Source organism: Cibotium barometz, chromosome 62 (assembly GCF_041138505.1).
Source record: "Cibotium barometz isolate CiBa-2024 chromosome 62, ASM4113850v1, whole genome shotgun sequence".
Classification (NCBI taxonomy): Eukaryota; Viridiplantae; Streptophyta; class Polypodiopsida; order Cyatheales; family Cibotiaceae; genus Cibotium; species Cibotium barometz.
The window spans coordinates 28,218,191-28,243,020 of NC_141107.1; the positions used below are offsets into that span (position 1 = coordinate 28,218,191).

Consider the following 24,830-nt stretch of genomic DNA (forward strand, 5'->3'; position numbering starts at 1 on the left):
TTACATGGGAAAGTAAAACGTTAGCATGGGAAAAGTGAGAACTCGCATTGTTTGTGGTTAAACCCTAAAGATCTCTCTAGCTAATTAAAGTATTTTTTCTTATGTGTGCAGTCAGTTCTAGTGAATTAAATTGCTAGATCATTTTGGTCAAGGGTGGTCAAGTGAAGTTGGTTCCAGTGAATCGTGATTTTTTCAGAGAACCTTATTACCATGGCTCACATTGATTTCTCGATCAATGATAATGTTGATGAGATGTGTGATCATCCCAACTTAGGAAGGGAAGATCTTAAATTCCAAGTTGAAGAAGAGGAGGCTATTGGAAAGAGGGAATTTATTGAAGTGATAGAGCATCTAGAAGCAACTATTGCCAAATGCCATGACAAGATGGAGTCGCTGAAGGTGCAGATCTTGACTTTGCAAAAGGCTCTTTTGTGGCGGTGCCTCTTGCTCCTACCAAAGTAGTTGCTTGGTCATTTGAACCAAAGGTGTGCGGCAGTGTGAAAAGGGAGAAGACTCAAGAATGTGTAAATGCCTGGCTCAATAGATGGACTACACACTTTTCCTTTCATCCATCTATTGATGCGCAAAAGTTACAGATGGCACAGGGGTTATTGAAAGGGAAGGCATTGACTTGGTGGAAGAATCTCAACGAAGATTCCATTCCTACCACTTGGCAAAATTTTGAAGAAGCTTTCAAAAAAGAGTTCATCCAACTAGAGGATGAATTCGAGATAATTCCCAAGCTTGTTAAAAATAGCATGGGAAATCAGTCACTTGACAATTATGTGCAAAAGTTTAGATAGTTGGCTGCGAAAGCCAAATCAGATGATCATACCCTATGTGGTATTTTCATCAATGGTCTATCTCGTGATTATCAATACGAGGTAAAAAAAATGCAAGGTCAAAATGGTTAAGGATGTTATTCAGGCAGCTCAGGTTTTTTCATAAGACAATGGTTGGCACCAACACTTCAAAACCATTGTCTAATAAAAAGAAATCCACGTTCACTTTTTCAAAGAGTGGAAAAAAAAGGAAGATGGTTTTTACACCAAAACCAAAAAAATTCGACAACGCTAGCAAGAAGCCGAAATGTATGAGTAGGGACAATCTCACATGTTTCAAATGTAAAGAAAAGGGGCACACAAAGAAATTTTGTCCTTTAAATGGAGCTACAACACCTTTGGTGCCTGGACAAAAGATGGCACGAAAGAAGTTTATACCAAAAAAATCTATGAACATTAAAGAACTTCAAGGTAAATTTTTTGAAGTCAATATTATGCATCTTAAAGGAAGCTAATGTCCATATTGTACGTTAAGTAAAGACGTTTTTGGTCCAAACGAATTATTTCATGTTTATGGAACAATAAATGGACATCAGGTTCATATATTGTTTGATCCCAGTACTACTCACAATTTTATTGACAACATTATGGTACAAAGGATGAAGCTGGAACCCACTCAGAATGTCGCATGTACAAGGTTAGGATGGCTAGAGGACAAGTCCAATTTTGGAACAAGAAGGTGTCAAAGATATTGCTAGACATCTAGTTGTACTTAAAAAGACTTGATTTTCATGTCATGAGCTTAGGTCATGTTGACATCATTTTAGGGATGGAATGGTTTCATCGAAAAATTAAAGATTTTTTTGTTGACTGGGTCAAACATTTGATGTCTTTTCGTCACAATAGAGATCTTGTTACTCTTAAGAGAAATGTTGTTGTACCCAATGAAACTTTCATTAATGAGCTTGAGTTAATGGAAAATCATTTTAACTATGAACTTTTTCAATTGGTTATGGATGCAGTGTTAGCATGTATTCATTTTGAAGTCAACACTATTTCTCTAGATGTTTGGGAAAGTAAAGTGTTAAATTCCATTAAGAGAAAATTTCAAGATGTATTTCTTGATGAGTTACCTTCCGAATTACCTCCTTAATGAGAGGTGGACCATAAAATTGAGCTAGTGTATAGGATGAAGTACCTGGTAGTATTCCTCCGTATATCGGCTTAGCCAAACTGAGGAAGACAAGGTAGCTAAGCAACTAACTAAATACTTGAGGATGGGTAAGATTAGACCAAGTAAGTCTCCTTAGGGTGCACCAGTTCTCCTGGTTAAGAAAGAAGATCAAGGTACCTGGCAAATGTGTATTGATTTACAAACATCTTAACAAGGTTACAATTAAAAACAAATACCCATTGCCTATATTAGACAATCTTATTGATAGGTTGCAAGGAGCTAAGTATTTCACAAAGCTTGATTTACAAATCGATTATCATCAGATCCGTAGTGCAGAGGAAGATGTTCGCATCAGTCTCAATGATGTAAGGCCTGCTAGGATCCAGCAAGGCTAACACAAGAGCATCTCAAACTTTATTTTTCAAACTATCAAAAGTTCCATGTAGCTTCTCATTCCACTCAATCGAAGAATTAGACTTTTTATTTTTACCCTTAAGAAGGTTGGTAAAAGGAACTATCAACTTCAAATAATCCTTCATGGCCATTCCAAAACCTTTTGGATTCAATCCAAATCTATACTTAAGCCACCTCGAGAGATCTTATGACCCAAGTATAACAATTCCTTCTTGAAGAAATCATACTTAGATAATTTACAATACAGTTTCTCCTTCCTGAGCTCTCCTAGAACCTCTCTAAGATGATCCTCATGCTTAGCCAAAGTTTTATTGTATATCAAAATGTCATCTAAGAAAACCACCATGCATTTTCCTAACAGATCCCAAAATAAATCATTCATCATTTGTTGGAAAGTTGCAGGTACATTAGTGAGACCAAGGGGTAACACTAAAAATTTGTAATGGCCGTAACGTGTCCTAAAAGCAGTTTTAGGGAAGATCTTCCTCTGCAATATGGATCTGATGATAACCGGTTCGCAAATCAAGCTTTGTGAAATACGTAGCTCCTTGCAACCTATCAATAAGATCGTCTAATCTAAGCAAGGGGTATTTGCTTTTAATTGTAACCTTGTTAAGATGTTTGTAATCAATATACATCCGCCAGGTACCTTGATCTTTTTTCTTAACTAGGAGAACTGGTGCACCCCAAGGAGACTTACTTGGTCTAATCTGACCCATCCTTAAGTATTCAGCTAGTTTCTTGGCTACCTCATCTTCCCTAGTCTGGTAAGCCGATATAGAGGAATACTAACAGGTACTGCACCCGGTACTAGCTCAATTTTATGGTCCACCTCTCGTTTAGGAGGTAATCCATGAGGTAACTCATCAGGAAATACATCCTGAAATTTTCTCTTAATGAAATTTAACACTTTACTTTTTCAAACATCTAAAGAAACAATGTTGGCTTCAAAATAAACACATGACGACACTGGATCCATAACCAATTGGAAAAGTTCATAATTAAAAAGGTTTTCCAACTCAAGCTCATTAATAAAAGCTTCCTTGGGTACAACAATATTTCCCTTAAGAGTATCAAGGTTTCCATTATGACAGAAAGACATTAAATGTTTGACGCAATCAATTAAAAAAAAATCTTCATTTTTTTGATGAAACCATTCCATCCCTAAAATCAAGGCTTTTTTTAATACAATTGGATGTATTACAATTGGATGTATTACGATAGCTTTGACACCTTCGTATCCTAAAATCAATTAATAAAAATAAAGAGTTTTCAATGGTTTTTAAAGATTTTTTGATAAGCTAACTACAGTGCATGCTAACACTCTAATCTACTCCAATGCAACAAGAAACTCATTGAAAATGGAAAAATTAGCATCTAGACTTTATGTTAAAAATACAAAAGAGAGCTAAACTGTACTAAATGCTTTCTAATGCTAAATTAGCATCTAAACTTTATGTTAAAAATACAAAAGAGAGCTAAACTTTTACTAAATGCTTCCTAATGCTTAATGTGATGCAAATGTTGCATTTTAAACTTAGATAAATCTATGTGGATGCTAAATGAACCACTAAAATCAATCTAAACACCACAACAATAACAAATTAAGTAGGAAATTAAGCTAAATCACATTATTTTTAAAACACAAAAGAGAGTAAAAAAAGAGCAAAATCACCATAAATCTCCATTAGCCCCTCTCTTCTTCTTTTTTTTTTTGGGGGTGAAAATCCACTACTAGAGAGTATGGGAAGAAACATGTTATGTGTAGATTTAGATTAAAAAACAACAAAAACGCCACGGGATCTCTCCCCAACACAAGCCACAACCATCGTGGGAATCTTTCTAATGGATGAGCTCGAGCACACTGTTATAAGAGCTCCACACCTCCGTATAGGTAATAGCTTCCATCCTCTCTCATGTGTGAGCGTTGTCACACCACCACATTGGGCTATGGGTCCTTATCCCTCCTCTCACCTCAAATCACTCACACATGCTCACTAATTTGCATTAGAGAAGGTAATTAGCAAGAAAATTAGCCAAAGAAAAACTCTATTGCACAATGGGAGAGTATGTTGCATTATGAGTGTAACGATTTCTAAGTGTGATGTTATTTTGTGAGTGTTAAAGTACTTTGTGGGTGGCTATTTTTTTAAAGCAAGCTTGTGGATTTTATAAACATTGGGAATTTTTTCTTGTTGTTATACCTAACCATTTATGCCTTTTGCTAGCTATAGATTTAGTAGATTGTAACCTCCAATCATAACCTTGATATTGAGAAATACGTAAGAAAAAATATTTTGATTGCTAGCATCTTTTTTTAAACGGAAACACAATGTATTGAAGATGTTTATGGTTCTTGACTTAAAATTTAAAGTGAAATACTCTAAATTTAAATTTCAATATTAATTTTGAGGAATGACAACCCAAGATTCAACATCTTTTTTTATGACAAGGTTACATATTGGCTCCTTAGAAATGTAACCTAGTTTAGGATAAGGTGTTTGGTTTTAACAAAGTGTTACTAAGCTTGTTACCATTTGTTAAAAATTCAATACTCTACATGTAGGCTTAAGGCATTTTTTGAAAGAGAAAAAGAACATAAAATCGGACAAGAAAGATAGAGGTTAAGGAAAGTTATAGTTAGCAAAACTAACTTGGTAGCCATTAGACAACACTAAAGTCTTTTATATCCATGAATTCAAGTAATGCAAAGTGGCAAGCTTTTTCATTGTTCTTAATGGTATATATATTATCATGTGTCTACGCATGTGGTTGCACACGAAGATCCATAAAGTCAATCGATCCTTTTTCATAGTTGGTGATGATATGTATATTTTTTAATGTGCATATGAAGACCCTTAAAGTTCTTAAAATGACATGTCATTGACTCAAAATTTTAGAAGGTTCGTAAAAGGCTATTGGGTGACCTTTAATTCAATTTTGTTTGTCCCTCTTACATGGGCCTTCACACATGAGAAAGTGAGTCAGACCCACAAAAGAACTGGGTGTTTAAGAGAGGTCATCAATGACTTAAATCCACATGTCATTGACAAAAGAATATGGAAGGCCAATAAAATGTTCTTACCATCTTTAATTCCAAATTTGCTTGTTTGTAGTACATAAGCCATTCCCCCTGTGAGAGTGGAAAATTCTCTATAGCATGAAGCATAACACCCTAGGTAAATGTAGATATGTATGGATCATCATTGTCGTCCTCGTCATGGAGGATCACCATCCTCATCATCGTGGATACAAAGTGGGTGTAGAGTGGGTGTAGAGGATAGGGGTGTGAATCTGGAGAGAGAGAGAGAGAGAGAGAGAGAGATAGAGACAGAGAGATAAAAGAAGAAGAAGAAGACGACGATATATATTAATGTCTTGCGAAAGACCCAATGGGTCTATGAAACAAAAGGTGTAGAGTGTGTCCATGGTCATCTTGGAAAAAAAAGACAGCATAGCACCCTAGGTAAATGTAGATATGTATGGTTGATCATCATCGTTGTCCTCATCATGGAGGATCACCATCCTCATCATCATGGATACAAAGTGGATAGGGGTGTGAGTGTGGAGAGAGAGAGAAAGAAAGAAAGATATATTAACGTCTACGAGAGGCCAAAGTCGGCCTATGAGACAAAAAATAATACAACTGTGTTCTTCCAGTTTCATCGAAAGAAAAGAAAAAGAAAGAAAAGAAAAAGAGAGACAGCACTCGTGATGTGTGTTTAGCCCACCACACTCAGTAGTGACATAGATTAATAAATGTGAGTCCACCACCCTAGTAGTGACATAGATTAATAAATGTGAGTCCACCACCCTGTCACAATTTTGAGAAGAAAAGTTCGTTTGATGGGCTGCTTAAACACAATCTTGCCCGCCCGTCCGACAGCCGCCCATTTCCTACTAATGTGAATATGAGAGTAAGGTACGAAAGCAACATGCACTCCGTCAACTACAGCTTCGTCTCGCAAACTTTCAAACTGATGAGAGCATATAACCAGCCCCTCTTTTCATTGATATTATCTAATCTGCACCAGCTATGGCGAGAAGCCCTCTTACTTGCTGCTTTATCTTACTGTTCAGCTGCTGTTGGAATCCATGGCATGCATCCCGAGCTGCCGCCGCCGCCTTAGACCCTGGTGAAGGTATTTACCCAAATAATCATTTATTCTTCCAATTAATTGCTTCTTGTTATTTTAATTTTCAAAGCAATGTATCCGACCAAGCTCGGCTCTACATTGCACCTTGTAGATTCATGAATCATCTTTGAAAAGAAAAAATAGATTTCTTTATGCATCTTTCTATGCATAAAATTAAAATTGATGAGAATAACACTTTTGGATTACATACTGGTGGATAATTAAGCGTCTACGAGGCGGGCACCTACGAGCGGTGGAAAATCTGTAACTATGGGAGGATTTGGGCCTAAGGTCACTCGAAGAAAAAAGAGAGAACGCATGGTGGTTCGATACGCCTATGGGCAGTGGAAAATCAGTAACTACAGGAGGATCTTGGGCCTAAGGCCAGTTTGGAAAAAAAAAAAAGAGAGAGAACGCATGGCTGTTTGATATTTATCCGAAGGCGAGATGGCAGGTGTCACCTTCTTTAAGGTATTCAACATGGCAAGTGAACTCAGTCAATGGTGAGACCTCTTTATTTTCCCAATACAGTGTGTTCTCAGAGATCATTCCGACACCGTAGTGAAGCTTGGAGTCCATGGCTTGGGATTGTGTAGGATTAGGAGAAAGCCATGCTTCATTGTATTGGGTTCAGCTGCATGGATCATAGAGTCAAAACTGCAACGCGTCATGCTTCAAATTGGGAATTTGGCACACATGTATATTATCCACTCTCATGCAGCCTTGCATATCATTTCTATCATGATAACATGGAAGATTTGAAGAGCTCGATGCAAATAAACTATGGAGGGGTTCGATCATGTTCACTTATTTTTTTATCGTCTGGCCAGAAACTTTTGACATCCTCTTTTCTAGTGGTAAGGGAATTGGCTACTTCCATAGCCTACAAGCTCAAGAGGTTGGCCTTGATGAAGATTGGGGTCAAAAAATCTATTTTTATTCTGCTGCTATTGGGCACATTTGGCTTTCATGTAGTGATTGTACAATAGGGCCATAGAGTCCTTGTAGTGGATGACTCCCTTTCTGCTATGAGAATGTGCAAAAAAAGATGGAAGGAAAGGACAAAAAATATGTATGTGTGTGTGTGGGGGGGTGTGGAGGGTGAAGAGAGAGAGGTTTTCCCAGTTTTCTCTTCCATGGTCTAGGGATTTTATCCTATCCAGGCCTCCTATGTTTCTCCCACAGCCATAGTGGTTCCATAGGTTCACAATCCTTTTGGAACCCCCAGCTTGTTCCTTACATTGTTTTACCTCTCATGCTTCTTGCATCCATTTTGTTGCTTTCTTAATTTTCTCTTGTTTCTGCCAATTCGTTGCATAATCGTAAGCCTGACTAATTGCCTGATGTTGCTTATTATATATGTTTTCTAAGAGTTGGTGATACAACCTGCTCATTTTGGGGTTCATCTAGAGGCTCAATTCTCCACAAGAGAGAGAGAATGAGAGAAAGAGATTTATTAATCAAAGGCCAGAGTGGCTTGTAACACCAAAAAAACCAACAAACCATAATAGGAGATGCCAAGGCATCCTCTAAAACTATACTTTTTTGAGGGCAAATATCACATGGTTGAGTTGGTGACTCCTTGCTACAACGGCTGCAAATTCAATTTGTGCATAGACCTTGGAGTTGCAGAGGCACATGCAGTTCTCATCCTTTGATGGGCTCTGCAGTGAATCATTCATGCGGCCATGGAGCATGTCCTGGATACCCACATGGGCTCTCTATGGTCTTCTCTGGGTAATGGATGTGGTTCCTCAAATATTGGGTTTATGAGATGTGGTTCTTCAAGATGCCATAAGACAATTCCATATGCATCTAGATGCAGCTGACCATCTGGAGGCCATGATGAGAAGCTCCTTGGGGTGAGGGTTTCTCAACGTGTTCTCTACTTGGGTGAACCTTGTTTCTCCTCATCATTGGGCTCTCTAGCTCGGTGTTGCCCAACCTTCTGGAAAAAGGATATGATCAGTGTTTGATCCTGGTTCTCTTGCCCTCTTTGCTCCCTCACGAGTTTGCTCTCATGTCTCTGTATCTCATGTAAGAAAAGTGCCACATCTTTGGTACTCAATTGTTTTACTGCATGACTTGGTGAAGAGGATCAAACCCTTCCCTAAATTGACAATGGGATGAAGCTGCTCTCTATATTTCATAGTCTTTCTTATTGGGGGGTGTTATTAATCAATCATCTACTAGATCCCATGTTGATTTTTAAGCAATTTAGGAGTTTATTTGGCAGCGATTGATTGGTAATAGAGACTCAATGGCAATGAAAAAGGACCTACAAGACATAGGAAAGATGTCTCATTTGTGGCCTTGTCAAATAGGCAACAAAGTGGTGCTTCCAATTTCATTGCTCTCCATCCATGCATCTCTCCAACTACATGGGATCTAGTAGATGTGATTGATCAATAACTCCATCACGTACCCCTTCACACGTACCCCTTCAGGTCATGTTCCTTTCCACTTTCGGTGAGGACGATGAACCGGTTTTTTACTCCATTTAGGATAGATGGCTCTTGGAGAGAAGTTCATTGAGGGTCTGATGGTCCAGCCGGTGATAGTGGTGGGTAGGGCAGGAAAGCGCTTATATATTGATCACCCTCAAAGGATGATTACAGATTCTTGGAGCCTCTGGTTATATGATGTGTGACCCTTCCTCTTCAGTTACACTATGTGCAACGCCAGACACCTGGTTTTGGGACATTGAAGAGAGTCCCTACTCTTAGACCTCATTGGGAGGCTTATGGAGTCACCCTTGACATTCAGGGAGCTTTTTGGTGGAGGTTGTGGCACTTGTACAGGGAAACAAAGATCTCCTCTCTTTTTTGGTGGAGGTTGTGGCACTTGTACAGGGAAACAAAGATCTCCTCTCTTTTTTTTTTTTTTGGCTTTCTCTACATGGTGGTCTTGCCACCAACCAGTGGAGATTAGTCATTGGTGCTAGCCCAGCTTGTCCGAGATGTGCAAGAGCTTCAAAACTGGTCTATGATTGCTTATGGGAGTGTAGGGAGGCACAAGATTTGGATTGCAATAGCACACCTTTTTGGAAGGATGAGGAGGGATGCCTACATTTGTTTTGGTGCTATTGCTTGGTTGACACAGTCGGTCTCTCAACTCAAGTTTGTAGGGGATGAAAGGAATATGGTCATGAGGATTACCCTAGGGCGGTGCCATCTTCAAGACATGCTAGAGTCAAGCTACATATCACCAGCACAGAGATTGGACACTGCATGGGAGATCATTACTATCATCACAACCTGGCACATCGAGGGTTGCAGAGAGAAAGCGTGGCGAGTTCATGAGAGAGTGGGATCATGGCATCTTTTCACTACATCTCATATGGGACCTTGGTGGCAGCACAAGGCACGAGATTGGTTGAGAATTCTCCCCACTTGATTTGAAGTCTCCATTTTTGTATTTTATTTTCGTATTGATTTCCCCTCTATTTGATCTGAAATCTCCCTTTTTGTAGTTTTTTTTAATCATACTTAAAATAGACGTCTCTTTTCTGGGAAAAAATTAAATAAGTGAGAAGCCAAAAAGGACATACAAGGGCTGGACAATAGTGTGGTAATCTTGTGCCGGCTGCACCAAGGGTTGGAGAGGGAAGAAAGCATGTGTATGTACTGGTTTGGCTAAAATGGTTATCTTTTACCTCCTTTTCTGAAATGTGCCAATCTCTCATGAAGGCAACTTCTACAATGTTATGCTACCCCAGCTTTAGAGATGCTGTCTTTGTGACTTGTAATTGCATCCTTTTCACTTTTCTTAAATGGGATCCTTTTTGTTTTGTTTTCTGACAGTCACATCATTGAAGACTGTGGCCAACAAGCTGGGATTCACTTCGTGGAACTTTAGTATGGATCCTTGTGGATGGAGCAATTCCAGTGCTCCGTATATCACATGCGAGTGCTCAGGGTCCACTTGTCATGTCACAACATTGTGAGATTCTCAACCAATCAAGAAATGTTGCTGATTTTTGAGATTTCAGTGTGGTGTGCCTTTGCAAAAGTCTTTTCTGGAATGAAAATTCTGTACAGATTGTTTTCTAAGCTCTAGGTGAGGGTCTTTTGGAGCATTGAAGATTGAGATTGCCCATTAGATTTTTCAAGCTTTGTGACTAGATTGTTATAGGTATAAGAGAGAAGAGAACTAGGATGGAAAGCCAAGAAGAGAAGCAGCTGACAAGGTGTAGGGAATGGCCATGGGGAGGCCATTCGAGGTCAGACACCTCAGTACGATGCAATTGCAGTTACACGTGGCAGTATCTTGTGCGATTGTGGGCGCTGAGTTGGCAGCATCTCCCGCATTCCGCATTCCCACCACTGAGTTGGCAGCAGCTGCTGCATTCCGCATTCCCAGTGCTGAGTTGGCAGCGGGTGATGAACTGCTGCTCTGATTTGACGGTTGAGATCCCCCCCTCTTCCGACCCACGACCATGACAGGGGGTAGCACATCCAGATCCTCCTTGTCCTTATAATCTCAGTAGCTTTTCTTGCATTTTCTTTATAGGGGATGTAGAGTAGGGGAGAATAATCCCCTTTACAGATGACCTAGAAAATTCCTTCATCATGCTATGCAACTTCTCAAAGAATCCCTCTATTGTATGTTTGTACTGATGATATACTCAAAGTTTCCATCATGGTTTTGTCACATGCAGCGATCCACATTAGCTACTGCAAACAACACAAACCTTTTTCCAAGAACAACCTGAGAAATTCAGATGTTTTTAGTTGGACGCTGAGAATTTATTTTTAGTTGATACATTCATCCTACATTATTTGTAACTTGTTTTGTCAAAATTGTTCTAACCTGATTAGACATGGTGTCAGCTATGTGTACAACCTAAACTTGGTGGGCGAAATACCCTTGGAAATCATGAACTTGACTCACCTAGCGATTTTGTAAGTATGTCTTTGCAATTAATTTTGTAAAATTGTTCTTTAAGACTATGGGGACCAATCAATATTTTGAATGATAGATTGAACCTATGTTACCTATGTTATATGCAGTGTTAGTAGTTCCATATTCATGTGTAAAGTACTTAACTAAACATTTGTTCTGTTTTCTTTTTGAAATGTGTCACGTTATCATATTTCCATAGCAACACCATGTGCCTTTGATTTTAGTTACATCTGCCCCAAGTAAATTTTACTAAATTGATGCTACTATTTCTCTCGAATAGTCTCCTTGCAGTGTGCCTTCCAGACATGCCATGAGGCTTTTGGTTTATCTATTATCTAGAGTTGCCTTATGTGTGTGGGTCCCATGTAGTTTTTGGGGGGAGTCTACATGTTGTGATGAGATGTAGATCCAAGTGAACTCCATGCCTGTGCCATCCTCCTTGTAGTGTAGAAGGTGATCCCATTCCATATCCCAAGATATCGCTCCTAGTGTGAGGAAGTGGTGTTGTAGTCCTGTGCAAGCATATGTGGCACCATGCATGAAACTTGTGCTGCTGCTGAAACTCTTGATATTTTTGCCACATTCCCTGAATATAGCTGACCTACCCATCATGGCAATTCATGGCCACATTCCCTGAATATAGCTGGCCTATCCATCATGGCAATTCATGGCCATGCAAACCTTCTGCAATGCTACAAGGCACCATCAATCATAGAAATAGGGTAACATGGGGTGTTAAAAGATTCTCCAGAGGCATCAAACTCTAAGAGAATCTATCCTTTCATGCCAATGTTGTTCTCTGTGTGGAATGTCACCTTGTTGGTGAGCCTTGATTTTGTGCCCTGCCAGGTAGGAAAAGAATACCCTGGTTGGGGTTGAGCACAATCTTATTACACACTTAAACTATCGATACTCTTAAATAAAGGAAAACACAAACAAAGTAGCAATGCTGAAAATTAATTGACATAGGCACTAGGGCCGGAAAGCGATTGCCCTTGTAATATGTTTATCAAGAAGGAATTTCTGAGTTGCAAGCTTTACGGACATTGAATGCATAATATCCAATGACACTTTATGCAATGATAATAGATTCCAAACATAATTTTGTCGATACAGAATGTTGCAATACAAAGCTTTAGGTGTGCAATTTCTCACGCCCCAATCCCTGGTAACTCGTCATAATGCAGCTATGCTCCACTGACATCCATACACATGCTTGCGTGTGCCAGGCCGAGTCATAGAAGACCAAAATGACCAAGCATGCGGATGTAGAGTAGAAAAAGAAAAGAATTTGCATAAGCTCTTGATCAGAATTGGTACCACCTCGTGTACTGCTGAGTTGTCCTCATACAACCATTTTAGAGTCAACATTTACAGCCCTAACGAAGCAAGCGCTGGAGCTTCCCCGTCTATGCACCTATTGCCTTTTCTCTCTTAGGCGAATGCCGACATCTTCTGGTCTTCACACCTCCAGGAGGACTCTATGGTAGACGCCGCTCCGTCATCCCTGACCGAGGCCACCGTCCCTTGCCTTTCCTTCTCAGAAGGGGACCTCCAGCTCCTCGCTTCGATAGTCATCTTCCTAAAGGCCTCCACCCTGGTTTGCAAGATTGTTGGTAGCCGCCCCGGCGTGTGGACAGATCAGGGATCTTTCGGGTGGCAAGCCTGGAAAGATCACTGATATTCATTCTTTGGGGTGTGGATACTACCAGATCGAGTTTGATCCGCATGTAGCATCAGACAGAGTCATAAAGTAGTATCCAATTAATAGGTTAAATTCATATCCTACATTCTAGGCTATATTCTAGGAAGAACACCCGTAACTTAGGGGGCTTCCACTGCCTGTTCTAGGGAGAATTTCACTGAGCTTTCTTCATGAAAGTTGCAGAGCTAGTCATATTAGAAAATATATGATCTAGCATCCATCTTTAGTGGGAGATCTTTTAGGTGAGTTAGGTGAGAAATCTAAGGGAGGTGGAGAGATTCAAGGGCTCTAGGTGCCCCCCTCTCATGAGCCTATATAAACACGACATTCTACTAATTCACTAGAGAGCTAAGTGGAGAGAGTAGAGTCCATACTTTGTGTACTTTCTTAGTGGTCCTTTGTGGAAATACTCTGGAGGTCAGAAGAGGGCGAAGGCGGGAAGAAGCGCTCAGAAGGAGGGAGGCAGGGACAGCGTGAAGGAGGAAGGGGAAGAGAGGAGAATGCTCCAGCTCACCCCTATCCGCCACTTTCTGCCAGCAGTATCATCTTTATTTTTCATTTTCTGGTTTTTTATCCAGACATTGTATCAGATCCACCATGATGTAACTTTTTGGTCTCATAGGTCATTATGGCCTTTTGAAGACGTTAATATAACATTTCATTTCATTTCATTTCCTGAGGGGAATGTAGGAGGTGGGGAGTTTCTGTGGGGATTGTTGCTTGGGTTTTTTGAGATGTTGCCTTGCAAGGTGGCCCATTTTCTGACAGGCATCAAAAAACTGACTATGATGCCCAGTGTATTCCACTTTTTGCCAGCAGGTAAAACCATCGAGGTGGTGCTGAAGGAGTGCCTGCACAAAACTGAAACTTGTCAACATTTCAGAGGTGGTTCTGGGAATCTTAACCACCCATCCAAGGTGTTATCCGGTTGCTAATAAAGCTGATGGTCCTCTTTTTGCACAGGTGGGAACTAGACTGAATAAGTAAACTCCATAGTTGACCGGGAATCCATGCCATTAGAGAGCCAAGTATGTAATATAATTCATGCTTTCGGACCTTGTGAGTGACCTTTGCTGAGTCAAACTGAAGTGGAAGCACCCTGGGTCAAGTAGTTTTATAGTTTTACATCAATAATGCAAGCTTCTAGGTTTTGACAAAGATGGCCACAGCCTGGTTTGATACTGGTTAGACTGCATTCAAGAGTGTTTGCTGTTGAGATGGTTGGAGGGGATCCTTTGAAGAAGTCCTCCCAGGGAGAAGAACCAGACAAAGAGTAAATGTAGTTCCCGCAAATATTGTTATGTTGGAAGCATGGTTGATGGGGAAGGAGAGGCAGGCATGAGCTGTGTTCTTTCAAGTATCACCTTTTCTCCTGAATTCTTTGTTTTAGCAATCATATTTGTACATAATTAATAATCAAGAAAAATGCGATGCATGATTTCCACTGGTGGTTTCTTTTCATCTTTTGACAATGTGCAACCATCACCTTTGGACCTTCCATACAGTTCACTGTGTAACCATAGACTAGATTTTTCTTACACATGATTTAAAGTTAAAAGAAATGGTGGATTTTTCTTTGTATCATATCTTTCACAGCTTTGTTATGTTAAAGAGATTCTTTACCCATGCTGTTAAGCAGACAAATGGGGCTCAACCTTTTTAGTGGTCCAATCCCAAGTCAGCTTGGTAGATTGACAGCATTGACAAATATGTGAGTGTGTGAGTCATAAAAATCTACTTATGATCATATTTGTTAATGTTTGATGTTTAATTACTTTCTCAATAAAGAAGATCTTTTCGTTTCCTTTTCTTTCTTGAAAATGTAGTGACTTCGGAATTAACCAGCTCACAGGTTCTGTACCATCCGAATTGGGAAATTTAACAAACTTACAAAGCTTGTAAGTTGGTTTCCAATGCATCTTCTTTTTGCAATGGTTCTATCCTTTTTCCTGATTTGAAACATGTAAAATCAGCAAGACCATTGGTATTATCAAATCAAGAAATGACCTGATCAATCTACTTTGAGCTTGTGCCAAAATGGTGATATATGTTCATGCCTAAGTGTAGAAGAATTGCAGTGCCTACATTGGTGTGCCTACATCGGTATGCCTACACTCATAAGAAAAGGATCTTGCAGTGCAGTAGCAAGGTCCTTGATCAAGAAAGGGGCCTTGAACCAGGCACAAAGTGAGAGGGGAAACACTAGCGAGGTGTACTGCTACAGCTGATGCTGAGTCTGGCCTTGTGCCCCTGAAGGATCCTTAGTAGGTAGGGCTCCCGGAGCCCTCTGCTTTATTCCTAGTGTGCAGCCCTCAATCACCATCATACACGTCACATGCAATGATCATATACAGGGTTATTGGCTAGTACATTGCCCAACAATAGCTCCATCTGGGGCATCCTTGAGCTGGAGAATAGTCCAACACCACACTGTGTTCTTTCCGCCCATACCCCGGTGTCCCACCATACCACTGAAGCCAGTTATTCAACTGTATGGCTAAAGCATAGTCTACGTCTAATCCTAGTCATGTTACAGTTGGAGTCCTTCCATAGGGAACCCATTTTATGAGCAATCTACACGTATAGGTTTTAAGACAGTGAGGAAAGCACCGTCCAATACATGAAATGTCCTCATGTAGGTCTATTTTTTTTGTTGAAGAGGTGTGCACATCCGAATATTGCACACTGCTCATGCTGATTGGTGTGTTTCTTTCAGGGGCTTTGGATCCAATCTTTTGTCTGGATCTTTCCCAAAAGAGCTTGGCCGTTTAACTTATCTTAATGGCTTGTGAGTTTGGAGATAACTTTCTTTTCAATCACTCCTGTTAGATTAGTAAAATTTCCCTCTTAAAAAAAGGTTTCCAACAAGCTTCTGTGGATATAGTTGAAAACTTTGCAAGAGTGTCTTGTCTTGTTTTCAGGTACATTGATGGAAGTGGGCTTGCTGGAGAGTTACCTGTGGAGTTTGGTGAACTGATTAGCTTACAGACTGTGTATGTACACAGAACTTGTAGATGGGACTTCTAACTGATCTTGCTATTTGAGCAGATTGTGTTTGGATGTGATTGTTTTTTTACAAACTTTGCAGCTGGATGTTTGGAAACCAATTCTCTGGTCAAATTCCAGACGTTTTTGGAAACATGTCGCAGCTTGGAGAACTGTGAGTATTTTTGATTGCAAAGTAGTTTTCTATTTGCCCATGTTTTTAATCTTACCTTGTTAGATGCTTAAGAAGAGAATTCTGATAATTGCATATAACCTTGATAATATTCTTGCCCACTTTTCAACCATCAAGGCTGTTTTAGCAAGATAATCCATATTAAACCCTCCTAATTTAGAAGGCAGCGAACAAACAACTACAGGGTAATTGAATTCTCTTGATCAATCACATCCATGGCCAATCACTGAGGTAAGTGGAAATTTCATGAAGGCCTTGTGGCTGTATATGTGAGGAAAAGATGATGGTCCGATTTTCTCAAGAAGAAAGCTCATGTGGCCATTGTGGCATGTATATGTGAAGAAAAGATAATGGTCTGATTTTCTCAAAAAGAAAGCTCGTGTGGCCATTGTGGCATGTGAGGAGCCATAAATTGAGCCCCATGTGACCTTTAAGCATCAAGGGGTTCTCACACAAACATAGATTTTAACAAGGAGAATAAGGGAACCATGATAGAAACCAAGGGATAAATGGTTATATGTAGATTGATAAGGCTCACTCTGGAATCTCAAATCATGTTCTTTTCTGTTTAGAGAAATACTATGCTTAATGTTTTTTAATAATGCCAATGTCCTTGAGTTTTGGTTTTGGTTTTGACCTTTTCATTGACATGATTTCTTTGGTTGTGAAAAAATGGTATGGCAGGAGAATGTATGGAAATAACTTCACTGGTCCAATCCCTTCAAGCATATCAAAATTACGTTCAATTACAATATTGTGAGTTTCTAGATCTTTTTTTTTTGGGTATTCCATGTGACAAACTAGTTTCTCAAACAAGTCAGTGTTGGCAAGCAGAATGAACCCTTAAATAAACTTCTAGAAAGCTTCAAGTAAGCAGAGAGTGGTGGAAATCTTTTGTTCTAGAACACATGAAGCAACTTCTGGAAAAACACATGCAAAGGTGTGTGCACGCCTGCTTGCATGTGTGCACTTGTGGAGTGGCCCCAAAGAAGGGGTCATTATTAATTATACACAAGGAGACCTTAGGCTGCTTCAATGTGTCCAATAAATCAACATGAACAGGGTCCTAACACTCTCAAAGTATGTGAATAAGGTGTGTTTTATGGCACTTAATCTGTATCGCTACAGTGGCCTCCAAGTAGCAAGCACGCAAGATGTGCCAAGTTGTCAAGCTTCTTTTTTTTCTTTTTTCTTTTTTTCAAGAAAGAGACTTCTATTAAGTATGAAAAAGACATACAAAAATCATGGCTGTAAGCCGAAAAAAATTAAATCACCCCAATTTGTAAGGTGATTTCAACCACTGAGGAGCATCATGATGCCATGAGCATAGTTACCACGGAACGGGAACGTTCCGGGAACGTCGGATGCTAGAACGGGAGCGGGAACGGGAACGGGAGCGGAACGGGAACGTCGCGGAACGCCACATCATATGACATGTCAGCATATGACACAAAAAAATGTAACTTTTTGTATACGGATAGCCAAATATGCTTCCTAATATTTGCTCCCCCAAGACATGAACATACATTTCTGCAAGCAAAACAAACGTTCCGCCAAAAAAAAAAAAAATAAAATTGCGGAACGTTCCGGCGTTCCGGGAACGTGCCTTCGCCCGGAACGGCGTTCCGGCGTTCCCGGAAGGCGGAACGACGTTCCGTGGTAACTATGGCCATGAGAGACCTGTGGGACTAGAGGAAAAGAAAATGCCATGGTCCCACTCCCTCATGAATATAACACGCTTTGCCTGCGCAGAACGAGAGGATCCCTGAATAGTAATCTCCCACCTGGAGTCTATAGATGGCTAGCCGGGTCCCCCTCATGCCGGCGTCAAGATGTGCTAAGCTGTCAAGCTTTTAGTAATCTCCCACATGGAGTCTATACAGGGCTAGTTGGGTCCCCATCACTCCATCGTCCCTCGTCTCCGCCGGCTGCCGGGTTGGCTGTTACCTGTGTCTTCTCCAACCTCTCCTTCCCCTGCCCTCTCTGACCCCTCCGACCGCTTTGGCTGCCGTCACCACCGGTGCTGTCCATTGTCTTCAACCTCTCTAAGGTTCCCGGAGAGAAAGAGAGGGTAAGAGGGGAAGATAACACCATGAATAGAAAGAAGAAAGAAAGAAAGATATATTAACGTCTCCTAAAGGCCGAAATTCCCCATGAGACCAAAACAAGGTACAACTGATGATGATGATGTCTCATCATAACAAATCTGAAAGAAAAAAATAGTAACATCCTAAGAGAGCTAAGAGCTGAAAGCTGAAAGCTGAACCGCTGAATCGTCCCGGTAAACTCCTCCGGTGGCGGGCAATGATGGCTCGAATCTGCCGATGGTGAGGGAGTCGTGGACGCAATCCTTGTGGTCGTGGGCGTCTCGTTCTACAGATGGCAATGGCTCTGTCCAGGGTGACTCCTCTGGAAGGTGGTCTGCCAGGTAGGCCTATAGATGGGGGAATAGAGGTTGGTGGGGTTACACTGCTGGCTCTGAAAAATCTGAGGGTTCTCTGTCTAGGCGGCTCTGGTCCCACTGCCCTCCTGTCCCTCAATAGGCTCTCTGTGTGGTGTCTAAGCTCAAGTATGAAGAGCCCTAAGCACCTTTGGCCCTCAAAGTCCATGATCCGATGCAAAGGTCCAAAGCCTTCACAAAACAGGTAGTGGTACCTCCCTCGGATCCCATAGTAGACAGTACAACGACATATATAGTGTTCCTCCGACTCCACCTCTCTTGATGGCAAAGCTGGCATATGCGGTCCTCTAGTGATATATCCTCATATCAACCTGTCTCTATCCTCAGCCGGTGTGAAGAGGTGCGAATCTGTCCAATAGCACTCTGAATACCATGTGAGAGGTGTGTGTCCATGTAAGCGTGGCGTATAATAAACCCGTCCGAAGAGAGGTGTAGAAAATGATTATGGTAGTGTGCCATTTTCGTGCCCAACGGCTGCGGGGGCCTGACCCATGTCCTCTCTGTATCTAGTCTCACAATGTCCATCCTGATCACCCGATTCAGCTTTGAACGGTTGAGATCTAAGAACGGGCAATCCAGCCTGTAAGCAAAAGGTGGGAGTGCATCAATACTCATGCCATGCAAGGCCAGCCATGTGCGCATCTGGGCATACCAACATTGAGAGAGAGAGAGAGAGAGAGAGATTACACAGCAAGAAATAAAGAGAGGGAGATTACACCAAGAGTGGAGAGGGAGGAAATCTCCACAGGATAGAGAGAGAGGGACTTAGAAAGAGATGTGCACTGAGACAGGATCTAAGGCACACCTTGCAAGCTAAAGCATCTTAGCAAGGTTTAACATATGCACAAAACCAAGGTAGAAATGTAACAGAGTAGCGACCTGAGCATCAACAGCATCTCGAGCATGTAGTGAGTATATTTCTAGTAGGGTGGCAGAAAATATTTGGTATGGGTGAATGCATGGAAATAGAAAGCATATGGGTGAATGTGCATACAAATAGAAATGACATGTAGGGGTGAATGCATGCAAACAGAAAGCATATGGGGGGTTATCATTTCATTGCCTTAAATAGAGAGGACATGGAGGGGAGAATGTATGCAAATAGAAAGCATATGAAGGGTCATCATTTTATTGACTTTTTCAAGCCATACTAAAATGAAACCTTAGAAAAATACTCTTATTCTTGAAAATCTCACATAATATATTTAATTGAAATTCAAAAAACATTTTTGGTGCCATATTCTCGGGGTATTTCAGTTTGACACTCACCTCCATGAGTCGTCACCACACTGGTGGACTCTTCAATGCAAAAACCTTAGAAACCGAGTTCTTGCTTGCGGTGATAGAGGAGAGCGGTTTCAGATTTCTCGCTCAGTACGACAGGGCTGCCCATTAGCCCCTTTATTATATATCATAGTTGCAGAGGCCATGAGCATCTTTCTCCGCTCCACTGCTGGTATTTCAGGATTGAGGTTGCCTCTTCGTAGTCATGAGGAGTTGCTTGACTCTGAGTTAGCTAATGACACAGCCCTGTTTTTGGAGGCTTCACATATATGCTTATGTTTCTTCCGGGTAGCACTAGAGGAGTTCTGTTTGGCAGCAGGGGCACTCATTAATTGGCACAAATCTGTTGGTTTTTGGGTTAGTGATTCACCGAGAGTTGATTGGGGTGCAGAGCTTGGTTTTACTTTGATATGCAGAGGATGCACTGCTAGATATTTGGGATGCCAAGTTGGGATTGATATTTCTCCTGCATAGCAGTTTGCTCCGGTACTTATGAGTATCCGGAAGAAGCTCCTCCATTGGACCTCCAGGAGATTAGATTTAGCCTCCAGAGCTTTGGTGGCTAATCAGGTTTTGCTTGCCTCAACTTGGTTTATTGCCTCTTGTTGGTGCTTCTCTCGTGCGTACATTGGCCAATTGCGGAGATTGATCCGCAATTTTCTCTGGTCGGGTTTGGATGGCACCTCAGACACTCGTGCCAGGGTAGCTTGGCTCACAGTTATTCAGCCCAAAAGAGAGGGGGCCTTGAATATTATCGATCCGGATGTTCAGTGCAGGGCGTTGCTTTGCAAACTTGTGGTCAGAGGTTTCCTACCAGGCACTGAGCCTTGGAAGGATTTTTTCTTGTCTCAGATTTCCAGATGTACACCCAGGGTCGGGAGAGACTGGATGCCCAACACACGTTTTTTGTTCACAGAGGCTGATATTAGGGCACCATCTTCTCCTCTTATTGCAGCCATTGTCAGAGCATGGAGAAGCATGAGATATTTTTTGCGACAAAGGCTTCCTAGGTCTTTGGACGAGGCTGATCGACAACCTATTATGTGGAATGAGTTCATCAGGGATGAGGCTGGTTGGCCACTTGGTGCATCTCGTTATATGCAATGGTCAGGATGGGAGAGATGCGCATACACAGTTCTTGCTTGGAAGACCTTAAAGAGTCTTCCAGAGGATCGGAGAGTTGCATCCACTTAGCATCTTAGGGGCTCTCGCATTCGTATTGATCAGATTGATGCAGCTATTCTGCATGAGTGGCTTTCTGGGACCTTTCACGGAGACTATCATCCGAGTTGGCTAGGAGTTTTTTCGAGGATAAGCATACCTCTGCAGGTCATTGCTCTCCTAGGCCAGAAGGATACAGATTTCCTCATTTATTCTATCATGCCTGCTGGGAGATTGAGGAGATGTAGTATGGAGGAGATCATACCAAATACTAGGCTTAGTCCAGTGAGGATTGTTGGTCGCTCGGGGTAGCACTGGTTCATTGACCCTTCTCCTCAGATAGTGACTCATGGCTCTTGGTATTTGTGGCTATATGGTGGCAGTCCTGATATCTTCAGTGGGATCCAGGAGAGTGGGAGTGGATTGATGCCTTCAATCCTTTGAAAAGCCTTCCTTTTTTCAGTTTCACTGTTCGGAATGCCAGGCTTCTCCTCATTCGACAGATGCATAGGATTCCTACTCTCAGGCCTCATTGGGAGAGCTATGATATTTCTCCAGTGATACAGTGCAGATATTGGCATAGACTTTGGCACTTATACAGAAGGAGCCAGATCTCTCATTTCTTTTGGTTATTCTTACATGGTGGTCTCCCCACCAATCAGTGGAGATCCGTTTTCGGTGTAGCACCTTCCTGTCCTAGATGTGCGGCAGATTCTGAGTCCGTACGACATTGTCTATGGGGATGCAGCATTGCACAACAGATTTGGGGTCCTGTAGCCCACCTTATGGGCAAATTGAGTGGCTCAACGACGCATGTGACTTGGGGGGCAGTTGCTTGGCTCTCCCGGTGGGTTTGCAACTTTTTTATGAGGACAGTGGTATAGATTCTGTTTTTTTCATTCGCAGAGGTATTGCCCAGCATGGTTTATTGTAGGATGTTCCTCACTCTGATTATACACCCCCTAGACAGAGGATTGACACCAGTTGGGAGATTATTGCCAGTATTACAGCATGGCAGATCTGGAGAGCTAGATGCACTAAGGCTATTGAGGGTGTCCAGATTTTTGGGTCTCAGTGCATTAGTACTATATGGGATGATATCATCCACACTCTTATGGCTACTTGGGCTCGCATTCAAGGGCCCTCTCGTTCTACGCAAGCGAAGCGTGTGATATTTATGTGGGAAATGGGACCATGGCATCTTCTTTTCCTCTAGTACCACAGGTCTTACATGGCATCATGATGCTCCTCAGTGGTTGAAATCACCTTACATATTGGGGTGATTCTATTCTCTTCCAGCTTATAGCTGTGATTGTTGTATGTTTTTCTCATACTTAATAGAAGTCTCTTTCTGAAAAAAAAAAAAAAAACCCTTAGAAACCCGAGAAGCCTAAAATTGCAAGGACAAGAAGCAAATGGGCACAATGCGGATTCTGAAATTGCAAAAATCTTAAAAACGAAGAAATGGGCAGGAGAGATGACAAGAAGGGACTGACAGGTAGCATGTATAATGAGGGGCAGAGGAGAGGGCCTGCAAAGCCTTGTGTACAGCATGCTGGCTCCGGCTCCTAGGCTCGTCTGTGACCAACATCCTTTTCGAATCTTTCTCTTTTAAGTATTGCTTAATTATTGATGAAAGATCTTTAAAATGAAAAACTGTTCTTTGGCAAAAAAAGAAAGGCAATGCTTTGTGTTTTTGATTTGAAGCAATTGTGTTTTTATTAGGAGCATAGACGATCTATCAAATGGAGGCTTGATTCCATCAACTCTTGATGCTCTACAGAATGTCACCTATCTGTACGACTTTTTAAAAATATTTAGCATGATTTTTCTTTTGAAAAAAATATGAAATACATAAGTTTATTGTAAATTAACCACCTTTCAACTCAGAAGTTTCTCTTATGCAGATCTTTAAGGCACAATGGTCTTAGTGGGTCGATTCCCAGTAATCTTGGAAGCTTGATCAAGCTTCAATTTTTGTAAGAAGGCAAAGGATATTGTTTGATTTTACATCTTTACATGTATAGACTGGAGATCTTTGATTTGCTCAAAAAGTTTGGCCTTATCTTTTCGTAGGGATTTGAGCTTCAACAACCTGACTGGAAGAATTCCAACCTCTTTTGCTGCCTTGGCTGATCTCACCAAATTGTGAGTTACCTACTATGTTTGTTTAGATATAAGATGCATTGAATTATTGTTTTGTAACTTGGAAAGTCATATGTACTGTGAATAGCATTGTTAGTAGACGCAATGCCAGGTTCTTGGACGATAGACCTTTGCACCTTTAGAATGGAGCTAGAAGCAAGATAAGAGATAATGATGCTGTCACAACTTATATGCAATAAATCCTCTTTTCCACACATCATTTTAAAACTGCCCCCTTCATCGTGATGCCTCATTCAATTGGCCACATGTGTATGGATGATGCAACATGTAGGAGAAACCCCCAAGTTAAGACTTCACATGGTCTTTCTCTCAATGCGCACTACTGCCACTATAGTACCATGGACTTCCTAGTAAACATAGGACATGGAGACGGAGATGCTTTTATCTACAATGAGCATTGGTGACAGAGATTGCCTTTATTCAGATGCCAGGCTACTTCAAAATACATATTTTACGCCAATGAGCCTATGAGGTGATAGCTCAAGTGGTGAAGGTGTTTGCCTAGGACCAAGAGGTCCTGGGTTCAAAACCCCCCTTAGTGCTTCCTCGACGGCATCGCCTTCGGGTGGATAAATAAGCGCCTACGGGTGGCTGTCTACGGACGGTGAAATTTGGTAACTACGGGAGGATCTTGGGCCAAAGGCCAGTTGAAAAAAAAAACATATTTTACAGCCACTCATGATCTCACATTGGCAGATCAGGGTCTTATTACATGTGTTCTCTGTGTTGAGAGGAGAAGAGAGGTAGATGTGCCTCGAGAAGACAGAGAAGCATGCCATTGTGCAATGCCTTGCATACTTTAAGATTCAAAGGAGATTCTACAACATAATGGCAGACTATGTAGCATACCACTATGTAACCCAATCAATCTCTCAGATGCAGCTCTATTGATGTTAGTGTTTTTATTTTCATTTTGAAATGTTTTCTAGTAGGATGTAAAAGATGCCTTATGAATCTTCTATTACAGCTACTACTCAACATGTATGATTTTTGGTCTTCTGGGTCCATTCAACTCGACCCCCCTTGTGCCCTTCTGGGGACCTGAGTTAATACAAATTTTTCCTTCAAAAAAGAACTCTTCCTTCCTTCTCAATGGCATCGTCCTGCATTGGGTTGAACCTTCTTTATTGAGGAGGTGTGCCTTTTGTAGTTTCTTATATATTAATAGAGGAGAGTTATCTTGGAAAGATTTATACGTTTACATTTACCTTTCTTTGGTGGGAATTTGAGGAGAGAGGGTGCTGTGTGTGCGTGTGCGCGTGCACACGGGTGGGGTGTGAATGCACAAGCTTGTTTGTGTCTGGAAAACTAGCAGATTCTGAATTGCACCCACAAACTTCCAAATATACTTTTATTTCTTACCTAATCAAAGATTTTACATTTCTTTCAGGTTTCTTGGAAACAACAGCTTGCAAGGGAACATTTCTGTGCTTGGTGAAATCCCATTTTTGGTAAATTTGTAAG

General features: G+C 41.2%; 1 protein-coding gene across 1 annotated transcript in view; it reads left to right on the top strand.

Moving 5' to 3' along the window:
- The first annotated feature begins 6,335 nt into the window (after positions 1 to 6,335).
- LOC147604323 (putative LRR receptor-like serine/threonine-protein kinase At1g56140) overlaps positions 6,336 to 24,830 on the top strand; it is a 149,406-nt gene continuing 130,911 nt past the window's right edge. The window contains exons 1-13 of the mRNA XM_086795665.1: positions 6,336 to 6,512; positions 10,310 to 10,448; positions 11,339 to 11,410; positions 14,756 to 14,827; positions 14,943 to 15,014; positions 15,833 to 15,904; positions 16,038 to 16,109; positions 16,205 to 16,276; positions 16,979 to 17,050; positions 22,926 to 22,997; positions 23,108 to 23,179; positions 23,277 to 23,348; positions 24,757 to 24,825. Coding sequence (XP_086651791.1) covers positions 6,407 to 6,512; positions 10,310 to 10,448; positions 11,339 to 11,410; positions 14,756 to 14,827; positions 14,943 to 15,014; positions 15,833 to 15,904; positions 16,038 to 16,109; positions 16,205 to 16,276; positions 16,979 to 17,050; positions 22,926 to 22,997; positions 23,108 to 23,179; positions 23,277 to 23,348; positions 24,757 to 24,825 — 1,034 coding nt within the window. The 5' untranslated portion in view covers positions 6,336 to 6,406. The remainder of the gene's footprint in view (positions 6,513 to 10,309; positions 10,449 to 11,338; positions 11,411 to 14,755; positions 14,828 to 14,942; positions 15,015 to 15,832; positions 15,905 to 16,037; positions 16,110 to 16,204; positions 16,277 to 16,978; positions 17,051 to 22,925; positions 22,998 to 23,107; positions 23,180 to 23,276; positions 23,349 to 24,756; positions 24,826 to 24,830) is intronic.